Genomic DNA, 24386 nt, shown 5'->3' with positions numbered 1-24386 from the left:
CAGAGTGAGCTTTACACCACTCCAGATGACGTTTGGCATTGATCAAGGTGATCTTAGGCTTGTGTGCAGCTGCTCTGCCATGGAAACCCATTTCATGAAGCTCCCAATGAACAGTTATTGTGCTGACGTTACTTCCAGAGGCAGTTTGGAACTCAGTAGTGAGTGTTGCAACCGAGGACAGACCATGTTTATATACTACGTGCTTCAGCACTCTGTTGTCTCGTTCTGTGGGCTTGTGTGGCCTACCACTTCGCAAATGTGCTGTTGTTGCTCCTAGATGTTTCCACTTCACAATAACAGCACTTACAGTTGACCGAGGCAGCTCTAGCAGGCAATACATTTGACTAACTGACTTGTTGGAAAGGTGGCATCCTGTGACGGTGCCACATTGAAAGTCCTTGGCTCTTCAGTAAGGCCATTCTACTGCCAATGTTTTTCTGTGGAGTTTGCATGGCTGTATTCTCGATTTTACACACCTGTCATCAACAGTGTATTTTATTGTCCATAATGTAGAGAATTTTGTTGATCAGATAGTTTCAGGAAATTAAAACACTTGTATTTTGTCCATCATTCAGGGGCTGGTGAGCGGACTTATCCTGGGGCTCTTCCTGTTTGAGAAGTTATTATGTGTCCAGCAGGGTATGAGTCTGCACAGAGCACAGGAAGCTGACTGAAGTCAGAGAACACTTTAATTTACATTCCACTGACAGAATAATGCATGGGCATATAACCACCTCTGAAAGAAGAGAGTGATGAAAATATAACTCGGTTATCCTTCTCCCCTCTACATTTAAGAGGTTATTTAAGGCTTTTTTTGCTATTGTATATGTAATAACCAATGACACACTGCAACTACTTGTCTTAATAAAACTTTAATGCTGTATGTAATTTCCATCTATGGGTATCCACACTGCCCTTATGCCAAGGTGTCACAAGACGGGTGTTTAGTTTCAGCACTCCTCTGGCATGTGAGCGGTCAACAAGCATTCATGTGTCATGCTGCTGGCCTAGGTGTAAAGAGTTCTAGGGGTTAACCAAAAGGAGAGGCTGTAGTAGGGAGTTGACTTCAACCCTCTCCAATGCCTCATAGTCAAAGTCATCTGTTTAATGTTTGTCAATAGAAAGTTCTGCTCACAGTCAGTGACAAGAGGAGCGCTTTGCCTTATTAGGCCCTACATTGAGGCATACCCCTCAAGAGGTGATGAAAAAGTGACGAGGGATCATGAATGTTTTGCACAATATTTTATTTCTAAAAGTATCACATGCACTTTAAACACACATTCAAGTGCACACCTTTTTTCACAGTAATAAAATAGTGTACATACATATTTCAGACTCATGCTCACTTCAGCCACACCACTTCTCAACACTCACACCACAATCATAGAGCCCAGCTAAACTTTGAATAGATCCACCACAAGGCACAGTTCTGTAATACTGACCGAACAGTATCGGTGTCCCTTCCACGGGACTGTTGAGCTAAGGTAGGCTAATGCGATTAGCATGAGGTTATAAGTAACAAGTCAATTTCACAGGACATAGACATTTCTGATATTGGCAGAAAGCTTGAATTCTTGTTAATCTAACTGCACTGTCCAATTTACAGTAGCTATTACAGTTAAAGAATTCCATGCTATTGGTGTGGCCACCAGTTGTATTAAGTACTGCAATGCATCTCCTCCTCATGGACTGCACCAGATTTGACAATTGTTACCCCACTCTTCCACCAAGGCACCTGCAAGTTCCCGGACATTTCTGAGGGGAATGGCCCTAGCCCTAGCTCCAACAGGTCCCAGACGTGCTCAACGGGATTGAGATCCGGGCTCTTCACTGGCCATGGCAGAACACTGACATTCCTGTCTTGCAGGAAATCTCGCACAGAATGAGCAGTATGGATAGTGACATTGTCATGCTGGAGGGTCATGTCAGGATGAGTCTGCAGGAAGGGTACCACATGAGGGAGGAGGATGTCTTCCCTGTAACGCACAGCGTTGAGATTGCCTGCAATGACAACAAGCTCAGTCCGATGATGCTGTGACACACCGCCCCAGACCATGACGGACCCTCCACATCCAAATCGATCCCACTCCAGAGTACAGGCCTCGGTGTAACGCTCATTCCTTCGATGATGAACGCGAATCCGTCCATCACCCCTGGTGAGACAAAACTGTGACTCGTCAGTGACGAGCACTTTTTGCCAGTCCTGTCTGGTCCAGTGACGGTGGGTTTGTGTCCATAGGCAATGTTGTTGCCGGTGATGTCTGGTGAGGACCTGCCTTACAACAGGCCTACAAGCCCTCAGTCCAGCCTCTCTCAGCCTATTGCGGACAGTCTGAGCACTGATGGAGGCATTGTGCGTTCCTGGTATAACTCGGGCAGTTGTTGTTGCCATCCTGTACCTGTCCCGCAGGTGTGATGTTCAGATGTACCGATCCTGTGCAGGTGTTGTTACACGTGGTCTGCCACTGCGAGAACGATCAGCTGTCCGTCCTGTCTCCTTGTAGCACTGTCTTAGGCGTCTTCCAGTACGGACATTGCAATTTATTGCCCTGGCCACATCTGCAGTTCTCATGCCTCCTTGCAGCATGCCTAAGGCACGTTCATGCAGATGAGCAGGGACCCTGGGCATCTTTATTTTGGTGTTTTTCAGAGTCAGTAGAAAGGCCTCTTTAGTGTCCTACGTTTTCATAACTGTGACCTTAATTGCCTACCGTCTGTAAGCTGTTAGTGTCTTAATGACCGTTCAACAGGTGCATGTTCCTTAATTGTTTATGGTTCATTGAACAAGCATGGGAAACAGTGTTTAAACACTTTGCAATGAAGATCTGTGAAGTTATTTGGATTTTTATGAATTATCTTTGAAAGACAGGGTCCTGAGAAGGGATGTTTCTTTCTTTGCTGAGTTTATATTACCATAAATATTGATCACATTCCTTGCATATGGTCATATATTTTGATACATTGAATGTTGATATTGGGAACCTATGTTATATATTTTTACCTCCTGTTTCAGGAGGTGATGTCACTGAGTACTGCCCCTATATATAGGACCTTCCACCAACACCTGGACTATGGATGCCTGATGAAGAAGTAAGGGTTGAAATAATCAAATCACCTGGGAGCATGAGCAGCAGTGTGCAGCATTTTATAATTTGTATTATTTACTGTACTATTAAATTGCACATAAATTCATATTTGATTGAATTACGTTTATTTTTTGCCCCCTGATGGATGGTACCAGTCTAACCCTTCAATATGAAGGACATCCTATTGGTACAAATCTCACCACATACTCTATGTATAGAAATCAGGATGTTCATCTCAATCAGTGCATATGCTTACGGTAAGTTCCAACTGTGAAAATGGGCTTATGCCTGGTTACAGATTGTCAAAATTAAGTTTCAATGGGCTTTTGTTTTATAACAGGCACAATATTGATAAGGCACTAAACTGCTTCACATAAGAATCACATGTCAAATAAAATAAAAATCAATTGCCTCTGATCATATTTAGAAAGTGTCTCAATGGTAGCCAAATAGTAGTAGAATCTAGCCATGGTCCATATTTCCATACACTTTTTATTTCTTGATGTGCTTCATTGCATTCAAAGCAGCTACTGATATTTTAATACTATACAGTAAGTTATGTCACTACTACTGCTACAGATGTAGGATCTTAATTTAATCACCCTGTTGCAGAATAACTGTCCTGCAATGCAATAACTGTAAAACTTGTAGTGTATTTGAGGTTTAAAAAGACAAAAGTTTCTAATTTCCACTTAGACATTTCAGATTTGATTTTCCCTTATGACAAATGGACCAACTCCTAGAAAAATGTCCATTAATTATAATCCACATACTAATTCACATTTCCTGTTGGTGCATGATTATTTACCTGCTGTAGCAATCTGGCTCTAATTAAGATCCTACATCTATAACACCCTGCTCCATCCAAGTCCATCCCTGTTCTACCTCTTCCGTTGCTATTTCACCCCAGATGAAAGTCTTTCCTAATTTCACCAGTAGTTGGCACCATTCTCAATTCTGCCCAAGCTTTGCCACCCAGGAAAGAGTCCACTTGATAAACGGGGACTTCCAAACTGGTCAAACTCCATCTCCAGTAGTTTATTGCCGTTCTTGTGCTCTGCTGGTTTCTTATGCTCAACAATGGTTTTGGCCAGTGTTTGCACATCCTCTCCATTCCACCCAATGGGTTTGAGCATGTAGTTTTCCCCATCATTATTGTCCCAGAAAACCTGGTCTTTGCTCTTGAAACATATGCAAAATTCAACTTTATTATAAGGATGCACGTAACTTGGCAGATCGAAGACAAAGGTGAATGTATCTGTGTCCTGGCAACTGTAGACGCTGTTCATGAAGGTGCAGTCAATGTCTGTGTGGGTTTTCCATGAGTCAACAGTCAACCGGACCTGGACAGATTTCTCAAAGCCAAGGTTTCGGACTTTCACAGTGCCTGTGAGTGACCTCTCCTGCAGTGTGCAGTTTTGCAGGCACACAGAGTCCTTCAACAGCCGGTTCCGGAAGGCCAGATAGTCTGCAGCGGGTTGGGGGAAGTCCAGCACCAGGCTTCGCATGGTGCTGATCTTCAGCTCCATGTTGGCATTCTCCAGGTCTGTAAGGTCAAATTGTAAGTCGGAGAGCATAGGCTTTTCATTGAACTTTGAAAAGACGTGGATGGCTGTGAGGGACATGCCTTTGGAGTCGGCAAAGACCACTTTCTTCTTGCCTTTGGGGATCTTTATGGTGGTCTTGGGGCTCTTCCGGGCCTCTAAGGGCCTTTGGGAGCTAATGCAGGGCCGGAGGGGCTTGTAGTGGTTTTCCCGATTCTTGACCCTCAAGTTCTCATAGGAGCTGAGGAAGCTGAGGAGAGGTGGAGAGTGTGTGATGTACATCTGCATAGCAATATCTACAGGCATAACAGGGCCTGGCATTGCTGATGAGTTTAATATGTGGAACACCCTGAGGAAAGGGGGAACAAACAGAAAGCGTTTTAATAAAGTGCTTGGATATTTTTTCTTGAGATCTTTTGAGGTTCTCTTATCAAATGAGTTCATTGTGTATTCATCTAAGCACACAATTAGTCTTTATGCACTTTACTTAACCATATTATACAGTGGCAGGAAAAAGTATGTGAACCCTTTGGAAATAGCTGGATTTCTGCATAAATTGGTCATGAAATTTGATCTGATCTTCATCTAGGTCACAACAATAGATAAACACAGTCTGCTTAAACTAATAACACACAAACAATTATACGTTGTCATGTGTTTATTGAATATACCGTGTAAACATTTACAGTGCAGGGTGGAAAAAGTATGCGAACCCTTGGATTTAATAACTGGTTGACCCTTCTTTGGCAGCAATAACCTCAACCAAATGTTTTCTGTATTTGTGGATCAGACCTGCACAACGGTCAGGAGGAATTTTGGACCATTCCTCTTTACAAACTGTTTTAGTTCAGCAATATTCTTGGGATGTCTGGTGTGAACTGCTCTCTTGAGGTCATGCCACAGCATCTCAATCGGGTTGAGGTCAGGACTCTTACTGGGCCACTCCAGAAGGCATTATGCATTCTGTTGAATCCATTCTGTTGTTGATTTACTTCTGCGTTTTGGGTTGTTGTCCTGTTGCATCACCCAACTTCTGTTGAGCTTCAATTGGCAGACAGACAGCCTAACATTCTCTTGCAAAATGTCTTGATAAACTTGGGAATTCATTTTTATGTCGATGATAGCAAGCTGTCCAGGCCCTGAGGCAGCAAAGCAGCCCCAGTAAAGCAGCCCCAAACCATGATGCTCCCTCCACCATACTTGGGATGAGGTTTTGATGTTGGTGTGCTGTGACTTTTTTTCTCCACACATAGTGTTGTGTGTTCCTTCCAAACAACTCAACTCTAGTTTCATCTGTTCACAGAATATTTTGCCAGTAGCGCTGTGGAACATCCAGGTGCACTTTTGCAATCTTCAGATGTGCAGCAATGTTTATTTGGACAGCAGTGGCTTCTTCCGTGGTGTGCTCCCATGAATACTATTCTTGTTTACTGTTTTACGTATCGCAGACTTGACAACAGAGATGTTAGCATGTTCCAGAGATTTCTATAATTCTTCTTCTTAACCTCATTAAGCTTTCTGCGCTGTGCTCTTGCAGTTATCTTTGTAAGACAGCCACTCATAGGGAGAGTAGCAACAGTGCTGAACTTACTCCATTTATAGACATTTTGTCTTACCGTGGACTGATGAACATCAAGGATTTTAGAGATACTTTTGTAACCCTTTCCAGCTTTATGCAAGTCAACAATTCTTAATCTTAGGTCTTCCGAGATCTCTTTTGTTCGAGGAATGGTTCACATCAGGCAATGCTTCTTGTGAATAGCAAACTCAAATTTTGTGTGTGTTATTTATAGGGCAGGGCAGCTCTAACCAACATCTCCAATCTCGTCTCATTGATTGGACTCCAGGTTATCTGACTCCTGACACTAATTAGCTTTTGGAGAAGTCAATAGCCTAGGGGTTCACATACTTTTGCCAACCTTCACTGTGAATGTTTAAATTATGTATTCAATATAGACAAGAAAAATACAAAAATGTGTGTGCTATTAGTTTAAGCACACTATGTTTGTCTATTGTTGTGACTTAGATGAAGATCAGATCAAATTTAGTGACCAATTTATGTAGAAATGCAGGTAATTCCAAAGGATTCACATACTTTTTCTTGCCAATGTACATGTCAATGTCTAGTACTAAATTCATGTTTTTTTTTGTCTTATGACATTGCATTGCAGTCAACATTTGTTTTTTGCAACTACTTCACCAGACAAGTTATTTGACCAAACATAGACTTTTTTCAGCTCACATGATCATGCTATTCCTAAAATCTAAATGAAAATCCCGAACTTTGTGAAATGATCAATACAAAATGTATTCTGCTTACAAATTGAGAACCCATACAAATTAGTTATTGCCTTTAACTGCAAATATCTACTGTAGAGCCACATCAAAAAACAAAACAATTATCCTTACCTCGTGGCACTCAATATATATAATCAACAATGTAGAGAGAGGTTCCAAGACAAAGATGATTGAACAAAATACACTTCAAAACTAGTTTTGTTAAAGTATTTTGCCATGAATTCATAAGTTGGTGTCAGTAGTTTTGAGCAGGCATGCCCCCCTCTTGCTATCTCTGCAGTTCAGTCTCCCAATGTATGAAAGCCAGTGATTTCAACTGCCACATCAAGCCAATTTACATATTTCTCTCACATGGTTTCTCAAACCAATGAAAAATCTGAGGAGTTTAGTTTCAACCAATCAGAATAAATATGCCTTGGACTCTAGTCAATCCACCATGGGGTTTTGAGTATGCAAGGTCCATGGTTTGGAAACCTCAAACTGACACACTTTCTATTTGAAAATCATTGTAGACCTCTGCTGGTATTGATGATGTGCTACAGCTAATTAACTGTTTCTGGTTTATGTTTTTATGCTCTCCTTTCCTTCAATATAAAAATATATGAACATGTGACAAAAGTGAGGTGATGTCCTTCAATGAAAAAACCTATTAGTTTATAAAATCTCAGTTAAATTATTTTATCTCACCCCTGGAGTTAAAGGGCATTTTCCAAGATGATATGGGTATTGTATTTTGGACAATTGTTTGCAAGAGTGCTATTTAAAGCTTATTTATTTTCTCAATTGGTTTTAGGCGATGGTCATAAGTTAATTATTATCCATTCTCTAAGACCAAATTAATCTATTTGAATCACTTTTGATATAAGAGCTAAAGCCACTTTCTAATAGTGAGCAGATAATATTAGTATTTAGAAATGTCACCAAATCACTGTGTGTTGACCTATTCTTATACTGAGTGAATATATCAGATCTTTAAAAAAAGTTCCAGATGGCAATTTAATTCCCTCCTATATTTGGGCCTATTCGGCACACTAGAGGGCACACTATGTCATTTCAACGTGGATAATAATATTTGGTTAAGACATTGATCAATGAGATTACAACCTACAGTATATTCACCCATTCAAAAAGACAGATAAATGTTAGTGATAACACTATGCTTTCAACGATCTAAAAGCACAATCAAATTCCAATGGAAAAAAAATCAGATTTTTGGTTTAGTTGTCAATCAAATGTATACAGTGATGTAAAGTACTTAAGTAAAAAGCCTTCCCTGTAGCTCAGTTGGTAGAGCATGGTGTTTGCAACGCCAGGGTTGTGGGTTCGATTCCCACGGGGGGCCAGCACAGAAAAAAAAAAAAATAAATAAATAAATAATGTATGAAATTGTATGAAATGTATGCATTCACTACTGTAAGTCGCTCTGGATAAGAGCGTCTGCTAAATGACTAAAATGTAAATGTAAAAAATGTACTATTTAAGTAGTTTTGGGGTATCTGTACTGTACTTTACTATTTACATTTTTGACAACTTTATACTTTTACTTCAATACATTCCTAAAGAAAAGTATGTGTTTTTACTCCATATATTTTCCCTGACACCTAAAAGTACTCATTACATTTTGAATCCTTAGCAGGACAGGAAAATAATCTAATTCATACACTTATCAAGAGACGACCCTTGTCATCTCTACTGCCTCTGATCTGGCGGACTCACTAAACACATGCTTCGTTGTAAATTATGTCTGATGGTTGGAGTGTGCCCCTGGCTATCTGTAAATTAAAAAACAAGAAAATGGTGCCTTCTGGGTTGCTGAACATAAGGAATTTGAAATTATTTTTACTTTTACTTTTGATACTTAAGTATATTTTAGCAATTACGTTTACTTTTGATACTTAAGTATATGTAAAACCAATTACTTTTAGACTTTTACTCAAGTAGGATTTTGCTGGGTGACTTTTACTTGAGTCATTTTCGATTAAGCTATCTTTATTTTACAATTGGGTGTTATGCCTGCTCCTGCACTTCCTTCCTCTGGTGCTCGAGGGCACCAGACTCCCCAACATTACGCACTCAAACCACCTTCAGTACGCACACCTGCCTTTCCCCGTCACGCGCATCAGCGGTCATTGGGCTCACGTGGACTCAATTACTTGTGTAATTTCCTTCCCAATATCTGTCTGTTTCCTAGCTCTGTTCCGTGCTTCAGGGTTGATTGTTATATGTCCGTGTTACCCATGTTCTGACGCTGTTCCTGTCTTGTTCTATATCTGTTCCCTAATAAATGTTTGACTCCCCGTACCTGGTTCTCATCTCCGACCTCACTCTTTGCAGAATCCCGAAGCCATCACACGAAGCATCAGGTAGTACTGGCGTTCCGGTCGGTAGTAATTCATTTCTGGGTCGCCGCCGATGGAACCGGGGTTGCCAGCTCGTCGGGCTTCCACACCCTAGCTGGCTCGAGAAGTTCCCTTGCCACGAGTTGGGTCAGAAGGCGCCCATCCCACGTCGGGCCTCAGCCGGATCGTCAGGTCCAGTTCGCCCAGCTGGCTTGTCAGACTGTCACGTCTCTGTCGGATCATTGGGCTTCCACGTCGCAGCAGGATCAACAGGCGTTCATGCCTCAGCCGGATCGTCAGGCTCCCATGCCTCAGCCGGCTCGCGAAGCTCCCACTCCCCTGCCGGTTCGTCGTCGAGAGTTTACCCCCAGCCAGCTTGCCCGGCGCCTATGTCTCGGCCGGTTCGCCCAGGTGGGACACCGGGTGGCGCCCCTAGAGGGGGGGGTACTGTCACAGACTCCCCAACATTACACACTCAAGCCACCTTCAGTACGCACACCTGCCTTTCCCCGTCACGCGCATCAGCGCTCATTGGACTCACGTGGACTCAATTACTTGTGTAATTTCCTTCCTTATATCTGTCTGTTTCCTAGCTCTGTTCCCTGCTTCAGGATTGATTGTTATATGTCTGTGTTATCTGTGTTCTGACGCTGTTCCTGTCTTGTTCTATGTCTGTTCACAATTAAATGTTTGACTCCCCGTACCTGCTTCTCATCTCCGGCATCACTCCTTGCATTGTGTACTTTTTCCACCACTGAATGTATATCTCTGCACTTTCAACCATTTAAAAGCACAACAATATTCAAATAGGAATACAATATCAGATAGTTTGCTTATTTATACAACAGAATATTGTGATTTCACGATGCTTCATCTAATAGCAGAACCGAATGACATGGATTGCAGTTGAGATTATATGAAACGGACATGCCGTTCGAGATTCTGCACAGATTATTACAGATATTGTGAAGATATCCACAGACCTGTGATGACCTATGCATAATATCTTGAACATGCACGCTTTATATGATTACATAAGAAGAAATCTATAGTTACAGTAACCTCAAAATGTGGCCCTAGATGTGTTACTATTTTAAGGTTGAATGTTACAGTTTGTAAGATAGCCTTAACTTTGAGTTGGAGACTTGAATCAAACATATAATTTGTTAATTCGTCGACAAATTAATAGGCTATATATTGTATTTCAAAAGTGATATTGAATTGTGTTTGGTTGTCAGGAAATGTCAGTTTGTCTACAAATTAATAATTTTTATGTTGGATTCATGTCTCCATCTAAAACAATAATCAAAGTCAAAGAATATAATTAAATCCACACCATGAGGTTGGAATAATACTGTGAACTTGTGAAAATTAGGATAATGCCCCTTTTAGTGTAAGAGCTGTTTGAAAACACTGCCTGAAATTTCAGCCTGTTTTGTTGGGATGGAGTTTTGGCCTTCCCTGGTGACATCATTATGCAGTAAATTAGTTAATAGACCAACAAGACAGAGAGTTCCAAAACTCTCCGCCATTAACAGCTAATTTTCAGTTTTTCCCTCCCCACTCAGACCACTCCCAGGCATTCCTAGCTAAATTATTGCTTGAAAAATTGCTCTTTGCTAAGAAGATATTTTAGTTTATTTTTGACTTGACCATTTTAATTGAAAACAATCACAATAAGGTGCTTAATTGTTAATCAGAAATTATTTGATATTGAGATAAAATTGGCTGCATTGGACCTTTAACCAACTGAAGAGGCAAAAGTTACTTTACTAACCTTTGCCTGCTCATAGTTGTTTAAAATCACCTGATGCACACAAGAAGTCTGTTCAAGAACGTTGAAGAACGTTTTTGGGAATCGCGTTGTTCAAACAAACCGTCACGCAAGGTAGCATACATTTAATCAAACTGAACGCACCCCAGATGATGTCATCAGTTTTTCCGAATGATGTCATCGGAAACGCTTATCTTCTATCTTTTTGACGTTGAAAAGTGGTGAGATTTTCTTACAATTACATGTATTTACATTTGAGTAATTTAGCAGGCGCTCTTATCCAGAGAAACTTACATAGCAACTGTGTAAATCAACGTCATGTAGTAAAGTGGTGGTGCATGTAAGGAGTGATATCCTCCAGCAGATGGCAACATCTTCATGGGCAGTTCAATATCTAGGTGGTAGATGGTTACAATATAACATGAGTAATTACGTTCAGCCAAATAAAGGGTTTAAGAAATGTTTCGAAATACTGCTGGGTGAGCATATAAAAGTATCTGCTGTCCACATTGCAAACAGTAAAAAAATTATATTTATGAAAATATGGAGATAGTTCCCCAACCAAAGTAAAAAACAATACCGCCCCTCCACTTAATATATTCAGGGCGTGACAAATGAGAAGGCGGATATGAGGATTTGATGTTGCTCAATGTAAAGCCTAATGTACAGCATAATCTCACATAACTAGGGTGGTAACACTAAGAGTCTGTTACCCTGTTTTGAGTTTGTATGACATTCTATTGAGTTTCTTTCCTGTTACAAACCGACATTGAGCCCCTGCTCGCCTTATACAAATTGGAGTGAACATAGAGCTTCAGAACACTATTTGTCATCGCAGTTTTAGCGAGGCAAAAAAAGGAACAAGGGGGTCTTTCTGTGAGGCAATGTGGGAAGCCATCTAGTATATTTTGTTGGAGCTGGTTATTTTTATCCAGATCTATCGAATATGTGACCCATACTGCTCTGCTCTAGCCTACTGAATGTGTGAAGAAGGACATTTAAAAAGAGGCCCACCATGGAGATGTTGAATGTGGGGTAGTGGGGCAACAGGACGCTGGCAGGATGCCTGTTGGGCACTTGGTTTTGAGCACTGAATGGCGGCCAAATGAACACCCAACTAATTGTATGGGACACTGGGATGAGGGAGAGGGTAGAGGGTGGAGACGAGAGGAATGGGGCAATATTACCGTTTTAGGAGATGTATGTGGTGGTGTCCTAGCTCCATCCAAAGTGATGTGGCTTTCCAAATAGGGCTCTCTCATGAAATAGTGTGTGGATGAAGAGCAGGTAAGTGGCGGGCGGGTTGAATAAAGAGAAAACAATACCTTAAAGAATCCATACATTTATAATTATTGTGCAATTTATATATATAGGCTACATTGAGCTTTTTCTTTCATTAGTTTAGGTTGGCATTAGTGCTTAAGCCTAAACTTTCGGGCTTACCTGTACACGTGCCAATTGGCCTACGTGCCAATCGGCAAATGCTTTTGAGGGCAGAAAAGTTAAGGTGATCCATGGAAGCAAAAATGACAATGTCGGATTTTAATTCAATAAGAGAAAAGCTGTGAAATGGAGAGTTGAAAATAAAGAGGAAGGATAGAAAAGTCATGTTTGGGAAAGATCTGGTGATGTGGTAAAAGAGGATGATAGTGGTGCCGACTATGTGATGTGTGATGTGTGATGATTGTGAGTCGCTATACCAGGGTTTTCCAACCCTTTTCCTGGAGAGCTACCATCCTGTAGGTTTTTGCTCCACCCTCAGTTGTAACTAACCTAATTATTATAATCAGGTGCGCTAGACTAGGGTTTGTGCAAAAACCTACAGGACTGTATCTCTCAAGGAGACGGGAGAGCCCTGCTCTATACAAATTCGAGAGTCACAAGGGGACTTCAAATAACTGTAGCCTATTGTTCAGATGGGTTAATTGCATTTTCTCCCTGGGCTTTAAACTTATTTTCTCTGCGAAAGAAGCAGAGATGACAGAGAGAACTTGACCTATGTCAACTAGATTGAAGCATTCATTCTATCGATTCATGACATTATTCTAGTGAGCAAGAGTTGATTTAGTCTTCTAGGGAAACATATAATGACAGAAGAGAAGCTGCATGTATCTAACTATACACAGATTGACTAACAAATAGCCTACATTACATTTCAGAAATTATAAGCAGAAACATATCTAAATCCGTCCCCAAAAAATGTTTAGCCGTCTTTTACTGTAGCTATAGTCTACAGCACATTTTCTGTATTAGCAGCTTAGTGTGTTGGGTGCTGGCCTCAGATTTTCAATTTATCATATATAGTCGGGAGGTTGCAGATGGGTTAGTTAGTCTATATTGCCACTGCAGACACACAAACTGAAGCTTAGAAAGGTTTGGAGAAGACTCGGAATTTGTGTTGGTATAAAATATGTTATCATATATTTCAACATTGCTTTAGATAAAATAACAGTATGTTTGTTGTTTTTGTCTGACATTCCTGTAATTCATTCACTGCAAACGTTAGTATGCACAGCAAAACATCAAAATACAACAAAGCCTTTGTTTTGTTGTACACTGTTACAAGACTGTACAGAACTATGTCTATCATTACTGCCCTGCAAGTCTCCTTGATCATCTTTTTCAAGAAAACCTGCAATTCACATCATCACAAGACCCCCACTTAAGATTCCCAGTCATATCCCCGGGCATCAGCAATAACCATAGGTGCAGGGTTGGGGTCAAATCCATTTTAATTCCAGTCAATTCAGGAAGTACACTGAAATTCCAATTATGCTAAATGCTTTTCAGAAAGAAAAATGTTCAATTGGAGCGTGAGTTTTGATTACTTTTTGAATTGACTTGAATTGAAATGGAAATTATATGTTGGCAAACGGAATGCTCTATTCAATCCAACATTCTCTTTAGTTTCTGGATTTCTGGCTAAACCTTGAAGAGACATTGAACAGATTCAATAAAGAGTCTTTCTTCAAACAATAATTTGTTTCAGTGTCATTGTCTACAAGTCATGGACATGCGCTCCATGACAATAATACTATAGGAAATACTACAGTATTATCTGCACAAAAACACTGTAGTAAATATTACAGTAAGGAGTGGCGTATTTAAAGGGCAGTGGCCATGCTAAGAGCATTCCCCTCTCTGTTTTTCAACTGGTCATTCAGTACAGCACCATTTCCGTTGAATTGAATGTTCCAGAATGTAAAAACGTTCTGAACACAACCCAGGTTTTCCCTCTATTCTGGCCACGCCCCTCCCTTGCTACTCACCTCACCTGTCTCCACTCTACTCATTAGCACCCTTGACTATTTAAGCAGCAGTTTCTGCCTCACGTCTTCCTTATTCCTGTTGGTGAATGCATGGTGCGACCATCTTATGGTTTCCTTGCATGTTGTGAGTGACTGAGTACTTTTAGTGACGTGGAAACAAAACTTTCTGAAACATTGACACACATACAGTGCCTTCGGAAAGTATTCAGACCACTTGACATTTTCCGCATTTTGTTATGTTACAGTCATATTCTAAAATGGATTTAAAAAAAATCCTCAACAATCTACACATAATATCCCATAACGACAAGGTGAAAACAGGTTCTTCGAATTTTTTGCAAATGTATAATTTTTTTTGTTTCACTTATTTAAATAAGTATTAAGACCCTTTGCTATGAGACTCGAAATTGAGCTCAGGTGTGTCCTGTTTCCATTGATCCTCCTTGAGATGTTTCTACAACTTGATTGGAGACCACCTGTGGTAAATTCAATTGACTTGACATGATTTAGAAAGGCACATACCTGTCTATATAAGGTCCCACAGTTGACAGTGCATATCAGTTCAAAAACCAAGCCATGAGGTCGAAGGAATTGTCCGTAGAGCTCCGAGACAGGATTGTGTCAAGGCACAGATCTGGGGAAGGGTACCAAAACATGTCTGCCGCATTGAAAGCCTCCCGAGTGGCGCAGCGGTCAAAGGCACTGCATTGCAGTGCTTGAGGCATCACTACAGATCTGGGTTAGATCCCGGGCTGTGTTGCAGCTGGCCGCAACCGGGAGACCCATGAGGTGGCGCACAATTGGCCCGGTGTTGTCTGTGTTAGGGGAGGGTTTGGGATGTCCTTGTCCCATTGCGCTCTAGCGATTCCTGTGGCGGGTTGGGCGCATGCATGCTGACACGTTCGCAGTTGTACGGTGTTTCCTCCGACACATTGCTGTGGCTGCCTTCTGGGTTAAGCCACCTCCGGATCTATGGCCTATTTGTTGCCTACCTCCCTACTCTTCTACATTTGCACACACTCTACATAGATTTGTACATTGATTTTTTTTTAAATGGTTTATTTGTAACTCTGTGTTATGTTTTTGTCGCACTGCTTTGCTTTATCTTGGCCAGGTTGCAGTTGTAAATGAGAACTTGTTCTCAACTGGCCTACCTGGTTAAATAAAGGTGAAATATTTGTTTTAAATAAAAATGCGAGCAGTGTGTCAAGAAGCAGTTTGACTGCTATGGTGTGTGGTCATCCACACCCCCTCCCAAAATGGCTGCTGTGCCATTTCTTCCCCTTGCATTACTTGACATAGATCCCGAAAAACTAGATGTGAAAATCTAGTAAGCCCAAGTCTTGGCAGGATCGTGTTTCGGAGGACACGTGGCTCTGGCATCATCCCTACGGTGAAGCATGGGAGACAAATTCACTTTTCAGCAGCACAATAACAGGACAATAAAAGAGCTTGAGATGATCTGTAGAGAAAAATGGGAGAATCTCCCCAAATACAAGTGTGCCAAGCTTGTAGAGTCATACCCAAGAAGACACAAGGCTGTAAACGCTGCTAAAGGTGCTTTGACAAAGTACTGAGTAAAGGGTCTAAATACTTATGTAAATGTGATATGTCTGTTTTTTATTTCAATACATTACTAAAAACCTGTTTTTACTTTGTCATTATAGGGTATTTTGTGTAGATTGATGAAGGAAAAAAACGATATAATCAATTTTAGTATAAGGCTGTAAAGTAACAACATTTTGAAAAAGCGAAGGGGTCTGAATACTTTCCAAAGGAACTGTACATTTATCTCTAAGGTCCCTCAGTTGAGCAGTGGATTTCAAACACAGATTAAACCTCAAAGACCAGGGAGGTTTACAAATGCCTTGCAAAGAAGGGCACCTACAGTGAAGGAAAAAAGTATTTGATCCCCTGCTGATTTTGTACGTTTGCACCCTGACAAAGAAATGATCAGTCTATAATTTTAATGGTAGGTTTATTTGAGCAGTGAGAGACAGAATAACAACAAAAAAATCCAGAAAAACGCATGTCAAAAATGTTATAAAATGATTAGCATTTTCATGAGGGAAATAAGTATTTGACCCCTCTGCAAAACATGACTTAGTACTTGGTGGCAAAACCCTTGTTGGCAGTCACAGAGGCCAGACGTTTCTTGTAGTTGGCCAACAGGTTTGCACACATCTCAGGAGGGATTTTGTCCCACTCCTCTTGCAGATCTTCTCCAAGTCATTAAGGTTTTGAGGTTGACGTTTGGCAACTCCAACCTTCAGCTCCCTCCACAGATTTTCTATGGGATTAAGGTCTGGAGACTGGCTAGGCCACTCCAGGACCTTAATGTGCTTCTTCTTGAGCCACTCCTTTGTTGCCTTGGCCGTGTGTTTTGGGTCATTGGCATGCTGGAATACCCATCCACAACCCATTTTCAATGCCCTGGCTGAGGGAAGGAGGTTCTCACCCAAGATTTGACGGTACATGGCCCTGTCCATCGTCCCTTTGATGCAGTGAAGTTGTCCTGTCCCCTTTGCAGAAAAACACCCCCAAAGCATAATGTTTCCACCTCCATGTTTGACGGTGGGGATGGTGTTCTTGGGGTCATAGGCAGCATTCCTCCTCCTCCAAACACGGAGAGTTGAGTTGATGCCAAAGAGCTCCATTTTGGTCTCATCTGCTCCAGCAATGGTGGGTTTGTGCCCATAGGTGACGTTGTTACCGGTGATGTCTGGTGAGGAACTGCCTTACAACAGGCCTACAAGCCCTTAGTCCAGCCCTCTCTCAGCCTATTGCGGACAGTCTGAGCACTGATGGAGGGATTGTGCGTTCCTGGGGTAACTCGGGCAGTTCCTGTTGCCATCCTGTACCTGTCCCGCAGGTGTGATGTCCGGATGTACCGATCCTGTGCAGGTGTTGTTACATGTGGTCTGCCACTGCGAGGATGATCAGCTGTCCGTTCTGTCTCCCTGTAGCGCTGTCTTAGGCGTCTCACAGTATGGACATTGCAATTTATTGCCCTGGCCAAATCTGTATTCCTCATGCCTCCTTTCAGCATGCCTAAGGCACATTCACGCTGATGAGCAGGGACCCTGGGCATCTTTCTTTTGGTGTTTTTCAGAACCAGTAGAAAGGCCTCTTTAGTGTCCTACGTTTTCATAACTCTGACCTTAATTGCCTACCGTCTGTAAGCTGTTAGTGTCTTTTAACGACCGTTCCACAGGTGCATGTTCATTAATTATTTATGGTTCATTGAACAAGCATGGGAAACAGTGTTTAAACCTTTTACAATGAAGATCTGTGAAGTTATTTTGATTTTTACGAATTATCTTTGAAAGACAGGGTCCTGAAAAAGGGATGTTTCTTTTTTTGCTGAGTTTATATTTAGACACATATCCACACAGTAGTCTAAGTCTATGTAAGGGAGGGGTAAAAGGTGGACAGATGTCAAGGTAATGTGAGCCCATGATCATTATGCTCAGATATTAAACTCTCATCACAGTCTACATTTTACCCTTCAAATGTTGCTATAAAAAAAGCTGCTATACAGTATAACATATTGAAGATCTGCATTTGAGATATAAAGGAAAATGCAAGAGCCGGGCCATTCAGACTGTTGACACTCAGTGACTCAACAGGAAAATGTGCTATACAGTATAAGAGCCCTGAGAACCTGGAATTGTGCTATGTAAATCCAATCCCATCCAGGGTGTCTATTGTTAACCTACAGTTTGCGATTGTACTGTATGATATTTCAGTATGTTTCTGTCTTGCTAGTGAGAAAGACAATTATGTTGTCTTAATTGGTACTTATTTAGAATCAAGTGAGTACAGTTCTCAAGGTTACTCAACAGCAAAAAAGAATGAACCATAACAATGAAAATATTTTTGTACAAATCTGACTTCATGCCACAGTAAACGTACATCATACTGAATTGAAAATACATTACTTGAGAGACGTACAGTATTTTCTGCAGGTCACGTGATGAGATCTTTATGATGACTCGAAATGTTCAAGCCAAAGTTTCTCTAATCTTATTTTTTACAAGTTTTTGGAGCTGAGAGATTTTTTGTTAATTCCCAGGGCTCTATGCTCACAATAGGGTAAGAAGCTCTTTTCAAATGCTGAATGTGAATTCTGCTGGGTCAGAAAAAATAAGGACAATTGTGTAGTAGTCTATGTCATCATTCCAGGGTATTTTTATGTTCTATACAAACCCACCAAAAATTATAATAAAGGAGGAGTAGATCGACGTTTTAAGTCCAACAACATGCACTCCTCTGTCAGTGTTCTCTGACCTCAGAAAATAAACTGTTTTCCTTCACCTAAATATTGTTTTGCAGAGCACTCAGGTGGACAGGATCTGAAAGGGATGTAAGACCAGATGAACCCCATGCTCATAACATTGTACATGGCCAGAAGTACTCTGAGGACGCAAGATAGCCAGTCTTTCAAGGGCATCAACTCATGAGAGGAGTGAGGAAAAACATAAAAGTTTACAAATGGTTGCTCTCATTTGCTAACCCCATCTCTCTCTCTCTCTCTCTCTCTCTCTCTCTCTCTCTCTCTCTCTCTCTCTCTCTCTCTCTCTCTCTCTCTCTCTCTCTCTCTCTCTCTCTCTCCTTCAATTGGTTATTGTGTAACATTACAGATGTTCATTCTACTTTGTTTGCTATTCTCCCCATGTTTAACAGATATCTTGCTTGTCTGGGTAAATAATGTACACACACACACAGTTTATTGGTTGTGTGAAAAGTACAGATGCTCATTCTGTTTTTGTTTGATATTAATAGTCCTGTTTTTTATGCATGTTCCCTATGAACTATGGAACTTAAGATATGCACCTACTGTTACGGAAAAATATAAACTATTGGAACCAAGACTTAAAAATAACTGATATTGACACAAGATGGAGGGAAAGTTGGAACATTTTAATAGTCTGCAAATTCTTGTGAATTGTTGCATTATTTGCTTGGATTGTTAAGTAGTTTGTGCTTACTGGCTTGTGGCTACTGTGATATTTATGAAAGCAAAGGCAAGGATTTAATGTGAATTGAAAAGTAAAACTCTATCGCCTCGCCGCTCCTCAGGCTCCTTCATCTCGTAGTGGGAATAGGGCCCTAGTAGTGTATACAGGTTCTTCCTTAGTTATTCTGGGGGTGGCCACACTGCTAGGGCAGAGGCATGCAAGTAATCACTGCTCTATTTGATGTATGAGGGACAATGGAGCGACTGTAGAGAGAAGAAAGACAGAATCCTGTGTTAAGAGGGGCGTATTGGCATTACTCTCCTGCGTGTGTGTGGTGTGTGTATTTGTGTTTGTCTGTCTGTCCTAATGATATATGTACTGAAGATGTAAATGAAGGATTTAGAGAGATTGGGGGCATGCTTGGCTGTGCTATCGAAGGAATATCTTCATTACTTTTTACACATCATTATATATTAGATCTGAGGAACAAACTGTTATCTCTAGTGTGAGTTGACTGGGATTGAGTTGCTGATCCAAACAATAATGTACTTTGAAATGAACATGACATCTACTGCTTTCAGAGGTGTATAATCAGTCTGTTACTGAGAGCAGATAGATAGCTATAGTTATAGAGGAAGTTTTAGTGACAGAGACAGAGACACAGAGGAAAAAGCTGGTTCAGGCGGGAGGAGTGCCTTTGTGGGACAATTCACCCCATGACTGTAAGCCCATCCTCTTTCTATTCACAAACCAACCTTCCAGTCATCATCACATACTTTTCACAGAGACCACGCATGGACACACACACACACACACACACACGCAGATTGCAGTGAGACTTAAAGGCAAGACTGTGGCTCTGGTTGGTATAATCAGTCCAAGTTTTTATTAAAAATGTTTAGTTTGTGTTAACCTGAACAAAATAGGGCACTTAAACAGCTTAGCTGGACTTCTATGATCTCTGTCCCAACACAAAAAAAAGAAGAATCTCTTTGATTGAATTTTTTGTAACTGAATCTAATGTGAAAATATTGTGGGACCCAATATACGGTAGTGCCAGGAGGTACCTCCTGCCATCTGTTGGCATTGGCAGTGCAACTCACAATGGTCTATTTGTTGTCTGTGGCCACTGGCTACCAGATCACACAAATAGCAACACTAGAAAAGACAGACAATATTTCAATTGATAACCACACAGTTGTCTCATGAAGAGAATCTCAATCAAACTATGGATGAGAAAGAGATAGTAGAGCCACAGATACTATATATAAACATCCACTTATTACTGTAGTCACAAGACTGCTTTATTTCCCAGAGAGCATGCAATCAATTGTGAAAATTTGGAGAGTCAGTGTCACCTCAAACAGATCACAAGAGGTTTCCACGATATTTTGTGAGTCTTGTTTGCCATAAAGTATTTGCACTAATCTCATCTTAATCTTGTAACATTTTCAATTAACCCTTTCTGTATGTCTATTCTAAGTGTACACAAGGTTTCACAGACGTGACCCTATCACTACTTACAAAGACATGGAAAAAAAAGTGATTGTCAGGGTTGGCAATTTTTAAGAACTGCATTTGCTGTGTTATGTTGACATCGTTTTGGTTCAGAAAAATAAACATTGTCTCAAGAGATTTTTTATTTTCTGGCAACTAATATGTAGCTGTGATTGCAACAATATCAAGGGATAAACTATGGGGAAAATACATAAAAGGTTCTCAATATTATCCTATTCATGCTCATGACCATTCATTTGTTATCCTCAAGTGTATACACTACAGCACAAAGATCTTGTCAATACTATTCCGATTTTGAATCAAGTATTACAGTATTTCCCCAGCCACTGGAATAGAACTTGACAATGTAAATAACTATATCATCATATAGTCCTTCTAATTAACTGCTTCTATAAAATAACGATATCATCTGTGTTCATTTATTAAACTAATAAAACAAATGTTCAATATTTATATAGTACGGTATGTTTATTCACAGGTATAATTTAGCATGCTGTGTTAAAGTTCAAAAATAGAAATCTGATACAAGTCTAGTGACTACAAATGAACAATAGCAAATATTAGTTTCCCAATAAAATACACAACCCAAAACATTTCTATATTTCGTCTCTATATCGCTTTAGACAAACCATTTTTGTTTACGTAGCAAAGAAGTAAGCCCGAATATAGAGGTGGAGTTTTTCCCAACTGAGTTCAACAGCTTTGTCCTTTTTTTTAACCTTAGAAAAACTTAAAGACTTTAACCTTCAAAAAACCTTACAAAGAAAGAACAGACAGAATGCCATCCCTCGGCACAGTAATTCTCCACTGGCTCCATGTCGTTTATCTCTCCATCCCAATTCCTCTCCTCCAACAGAGTCCTATCCTCTTTCTTATCCTCCTTCTCTACCATTTCAGGAACCAGGGGCAATGGATCCTTCTCTCCTCCATGGTTCCCCTTCTCTTTGAGCTTCATGTGGGAGTCCATGGGGGCCTTGCAGGTGGGGGTCTTCAGCACTTTCTCCCCTTTGCACGCATTGCTCCTCTTCTTCAACTTGCCCACCAGTTGTTTCCAGTGCCTGACCTGTGCCTTCCTGTCACTGTAGGCTTGGCACAAGTCTGGCTGCCCAGTGTAGTGGCACCAGTAGGTCTGCTCCCCGGAGTTACAGCTGACCAGCAGATTCACCACGCCCTCACCAGATGTATCCCAAGTACAGTTATGGCCAACCTTTGTTCTGAACCCTCCTGAGCTTGTTACAGAGTTCTTGGGCATCTTGCCTGCCAGTGGTGGCGGGAGCTGTGACGTCTTGTCTTTGGAGCTCTGGCGTTTGGCCTCGGTGCTGGGTAGGACACGAAGGCACAGGAGGAAGAACAGGGGCCACAGGAACCTCATGTCTGGTGGTGATTAGTGCTACTTGAAGGGTTCTTTATTCAAGTGCAGCCAAACACCAGTAAGACGCCTGAAGGGAATCAAAACTGGATGCACCGAGATCAAAAGACCTACAGGGAGTGAAAATGGAGAGGGAAAACAAAGTGAAACATAAATTAATTAAATATGCCCCATTTCCCTTCTTTTCATAAAAACACATGAGAAGTTTTACAACATTTTATATTCCCTGCTTAGAAAAAAAAGCATAATTCATTGCATGTTGTGTACCAATTGTACAGCACATTTATATGTGTATGATGTTTGTCTTCAGTGAACCTATTTCTAAATGAATCGTAATCAATTTGTTTTATTTTGTCACATCACATTAAATCAATACGAGAGGAATGCTTCCGCTCTACGCTTAAACACTGTAACATAGAGCTCATGCCAAGCGAATCCTCTACGGAGCGAATCAAGAAAAGGGAGAGATGGAAATACTGCCAAGGCAGCTATTTTAGGGGGGCAGCCACAACTGCAGCACTACCTGGGACTAATCTGTATAAAAATCACCTCAACAAACATTTTTGGAGTATGAATCCACTCATGCTTTTTACACGGGACTAATCTGAACATCCTTACTCGGAGTGCATCCTGCCATGTGAAGGAAACCATATTGGATTGTTAAAAAATAGTGGTACATAACAAAGACATACACCAAAACAAACCGCCCCAAGCCTTTGGAGAATTTCCTTACTTCACTTATAAATAACAGGGAAAAGAGACGCATACATATGCAAACATACAGTACACCTGGTTGCAAAAACAAAATGTACCAATCAAATGATATCCAGTTCCAATATTTGGTATTCGGTATCTATGTAAATGTCGCACTTACCATGTTGGGACCGTAGTGTCTGCTACTATTTGCGAATGCGGGGGCCTGGGACACTTGCATAAAAGGGGCTTATAGAAGAATAAAGGAGAATGGGGAGGGGTAGAGAGGGGAGGGGTAAGGGCTTTAAGGGAGGTCTACCCAGACCTCCCTTAAGCAGTGCCCTTCCTAACAATACTCCCCGCGACCCCCAGCCTAAAGACTGTGTGTGGGGGAGGTGAGGTGGTAGGTGGGGTTTGGGTCATGAAGTGTTGCCTCACACACCCCCATACCCAACACACCCACTCTTCACAGCTAAGAAGACAATGTTCTCTAGAAATGTGATTCTATTTGCTTTTTTCTGTCCTTTCTTTAAGCTTCACTCTGCTGGTGATACTAAGAGTCCTTGACGAGGCGGGAGGTTTGAGAAGACCAATCCCCGTTAAATTGTTCGCAATCAATGTGCTGCTAGCTCACTGCATTTAAGATACCATTGACTGTGATTAGACACTGATTGAGGCGCGTAGCGCTGCCCCTGTCCTCACCCCTCAGACCGTAGTGACAGGGGAATCTAATTGTGAAGCAAAGGAGAAGCACCTTGCTTTGCAGAAAAGTTAGCATAGTGTATGTAAATACAATGAAGATTGCCCTCAGCACAAGTTTCCATCGCAACACCTGGTAATTAGTGCTTAATTTCGTTGCATAAGGAGGAACACAGACATATTGACTGATGGCCAGGCATTGCTATCATGTCACTCTGTATGGTGTCTGTATGTAGCCTCGCTACTTTTATAGCCTCGCTACTGTATATAGCCTCGCTAATGTTATTTTTCACTGTCTTTTTACTGTTGTTTTTATATCTTTACTTACCTATTGTTCACCTAATGCCTTTTTTGCACTGTTGGTTAGAGCCTGTAAGTAAGCATTTCACTGTAAGGTCTACCTGTTGTATTCAGCGCATGTGACAAATAAACTTTGATTTGATTTGACTGAGCATGAGACTGTTCTTTTTCTTCTTTTTGAGCTGTGTGTGTGTGTGTGTGTGTGTGTGTGTGTGTGTGTGTGTGTGTGTGTGTGTGTGTGTGTGTGTGTGTGTGTGTGTGTGTGTGTGTGTGTGTGTGTGTGTGTGTGTGTGTGTGTGAAAGATGGGGTGGGGTTAGCAAATGAGAGCAACCATTTGTAAACTTTTTTTATTTTCAGTTTTTCCTCACTTCTCTCATGAATTGATGCCCTTGTAAGATTGGCTATTGTGCGTTCTCAGAGTACTTCTGGCCATATACAATGTTATGAGCATGGGGTTCATCTGGTCTATCAGATACTGTCCACCTGAGTGCTCTGCAAAACAATACATGGGTTAAGGAAAACAGTTTATTTTCTA

General features: G+C 41.0%; 2 protein-coding genes across 2 annotated transcripts; both read right to left on the bottom strand.

Moving 5' to 3' along the window:
* Positions 1 to 3558: 3558 nt before the first annotated feature.
* Positions 3559 to 7242, bottom strand: LOC106607927 (protein phosphatase 1 regulatory subunit 3C-B). Its single transcript, XM_014205410.2, has 2 exons — positions 7040 to 7242; positions 3559 to 4979 (listed from the first exon to the last, which is right to left on the bottom strand). The coding sequence occupies exon 2, from the start codon at positions 4949 to 4951 to the stop codon at positions 4016 to 4018; it is 936 nt and encodes a 311-aa protein (XP_014060885.1). The 5' UTR covers positions 4952 to 4979; positions 7040 to 7242; the 3' UTR covers positions 3559 to 4015.
* A 12892-nt stretch (positions 7243 to 20134) lies between these two features.
* Positions 20135 to 23154, bottom strand: LOC106607923 (fibroblast growth factor-binding protein 2-like). Its single transcript, XM_014205400.2, has 2 exons — positions 23033 to 23154; positions 20135 to 22268 (listed from the first exon to the last, which is right to left on the bottom strand). Exon 2 carries the CDS (start codon positions 22159 to 22161, stop codon positions 21529 to 21531), a length of 633 nt encoding a protein of 210 aa, XP_014060875.1. The 5' UTR covers positions 22162 to 22268; positions 23033 to 23154; the 3' UTR covers positions 20135 to 21528.
* Positions 23155 to 24386: the final 1232 nt, after the last annotated feature.

This window comes from Salmo salar, chromosome ssa01 (genome assembly GCF_905237065.1).
Source record: "Salmo salar chromosome ssa01, Ssal_v3.1, whole genome shotgun sequence".
NCBI classification, from domain to species: domain Eukaryota; kingdom Metazoa; phylum Chordata; class Actinopteri; order Salmoniformes; family Salmonidae; genus Salmo; species Salmo salar.
Note: the sequence above shows the minus strand (reverse complement) of the source record. Positions and strands in the feature narration are given on the sequence as shown.

Coding starts and splice junctions, on each gene's coding strand:
- LOC106607927 (XM_014205410.2), bottom strand. CDS start 4,951: ATGCCAGGCCCTGTTATGCCTGTAGATATTGCTATGCAGATGTACATC.
- LOC106607923 (XM_014205400.2), bottom strand. CDS start 22,161: ATGAGGTTCCTGTGGCCCCTGTTCTTCCTCCTGTGCCTTCGTGTCCTA.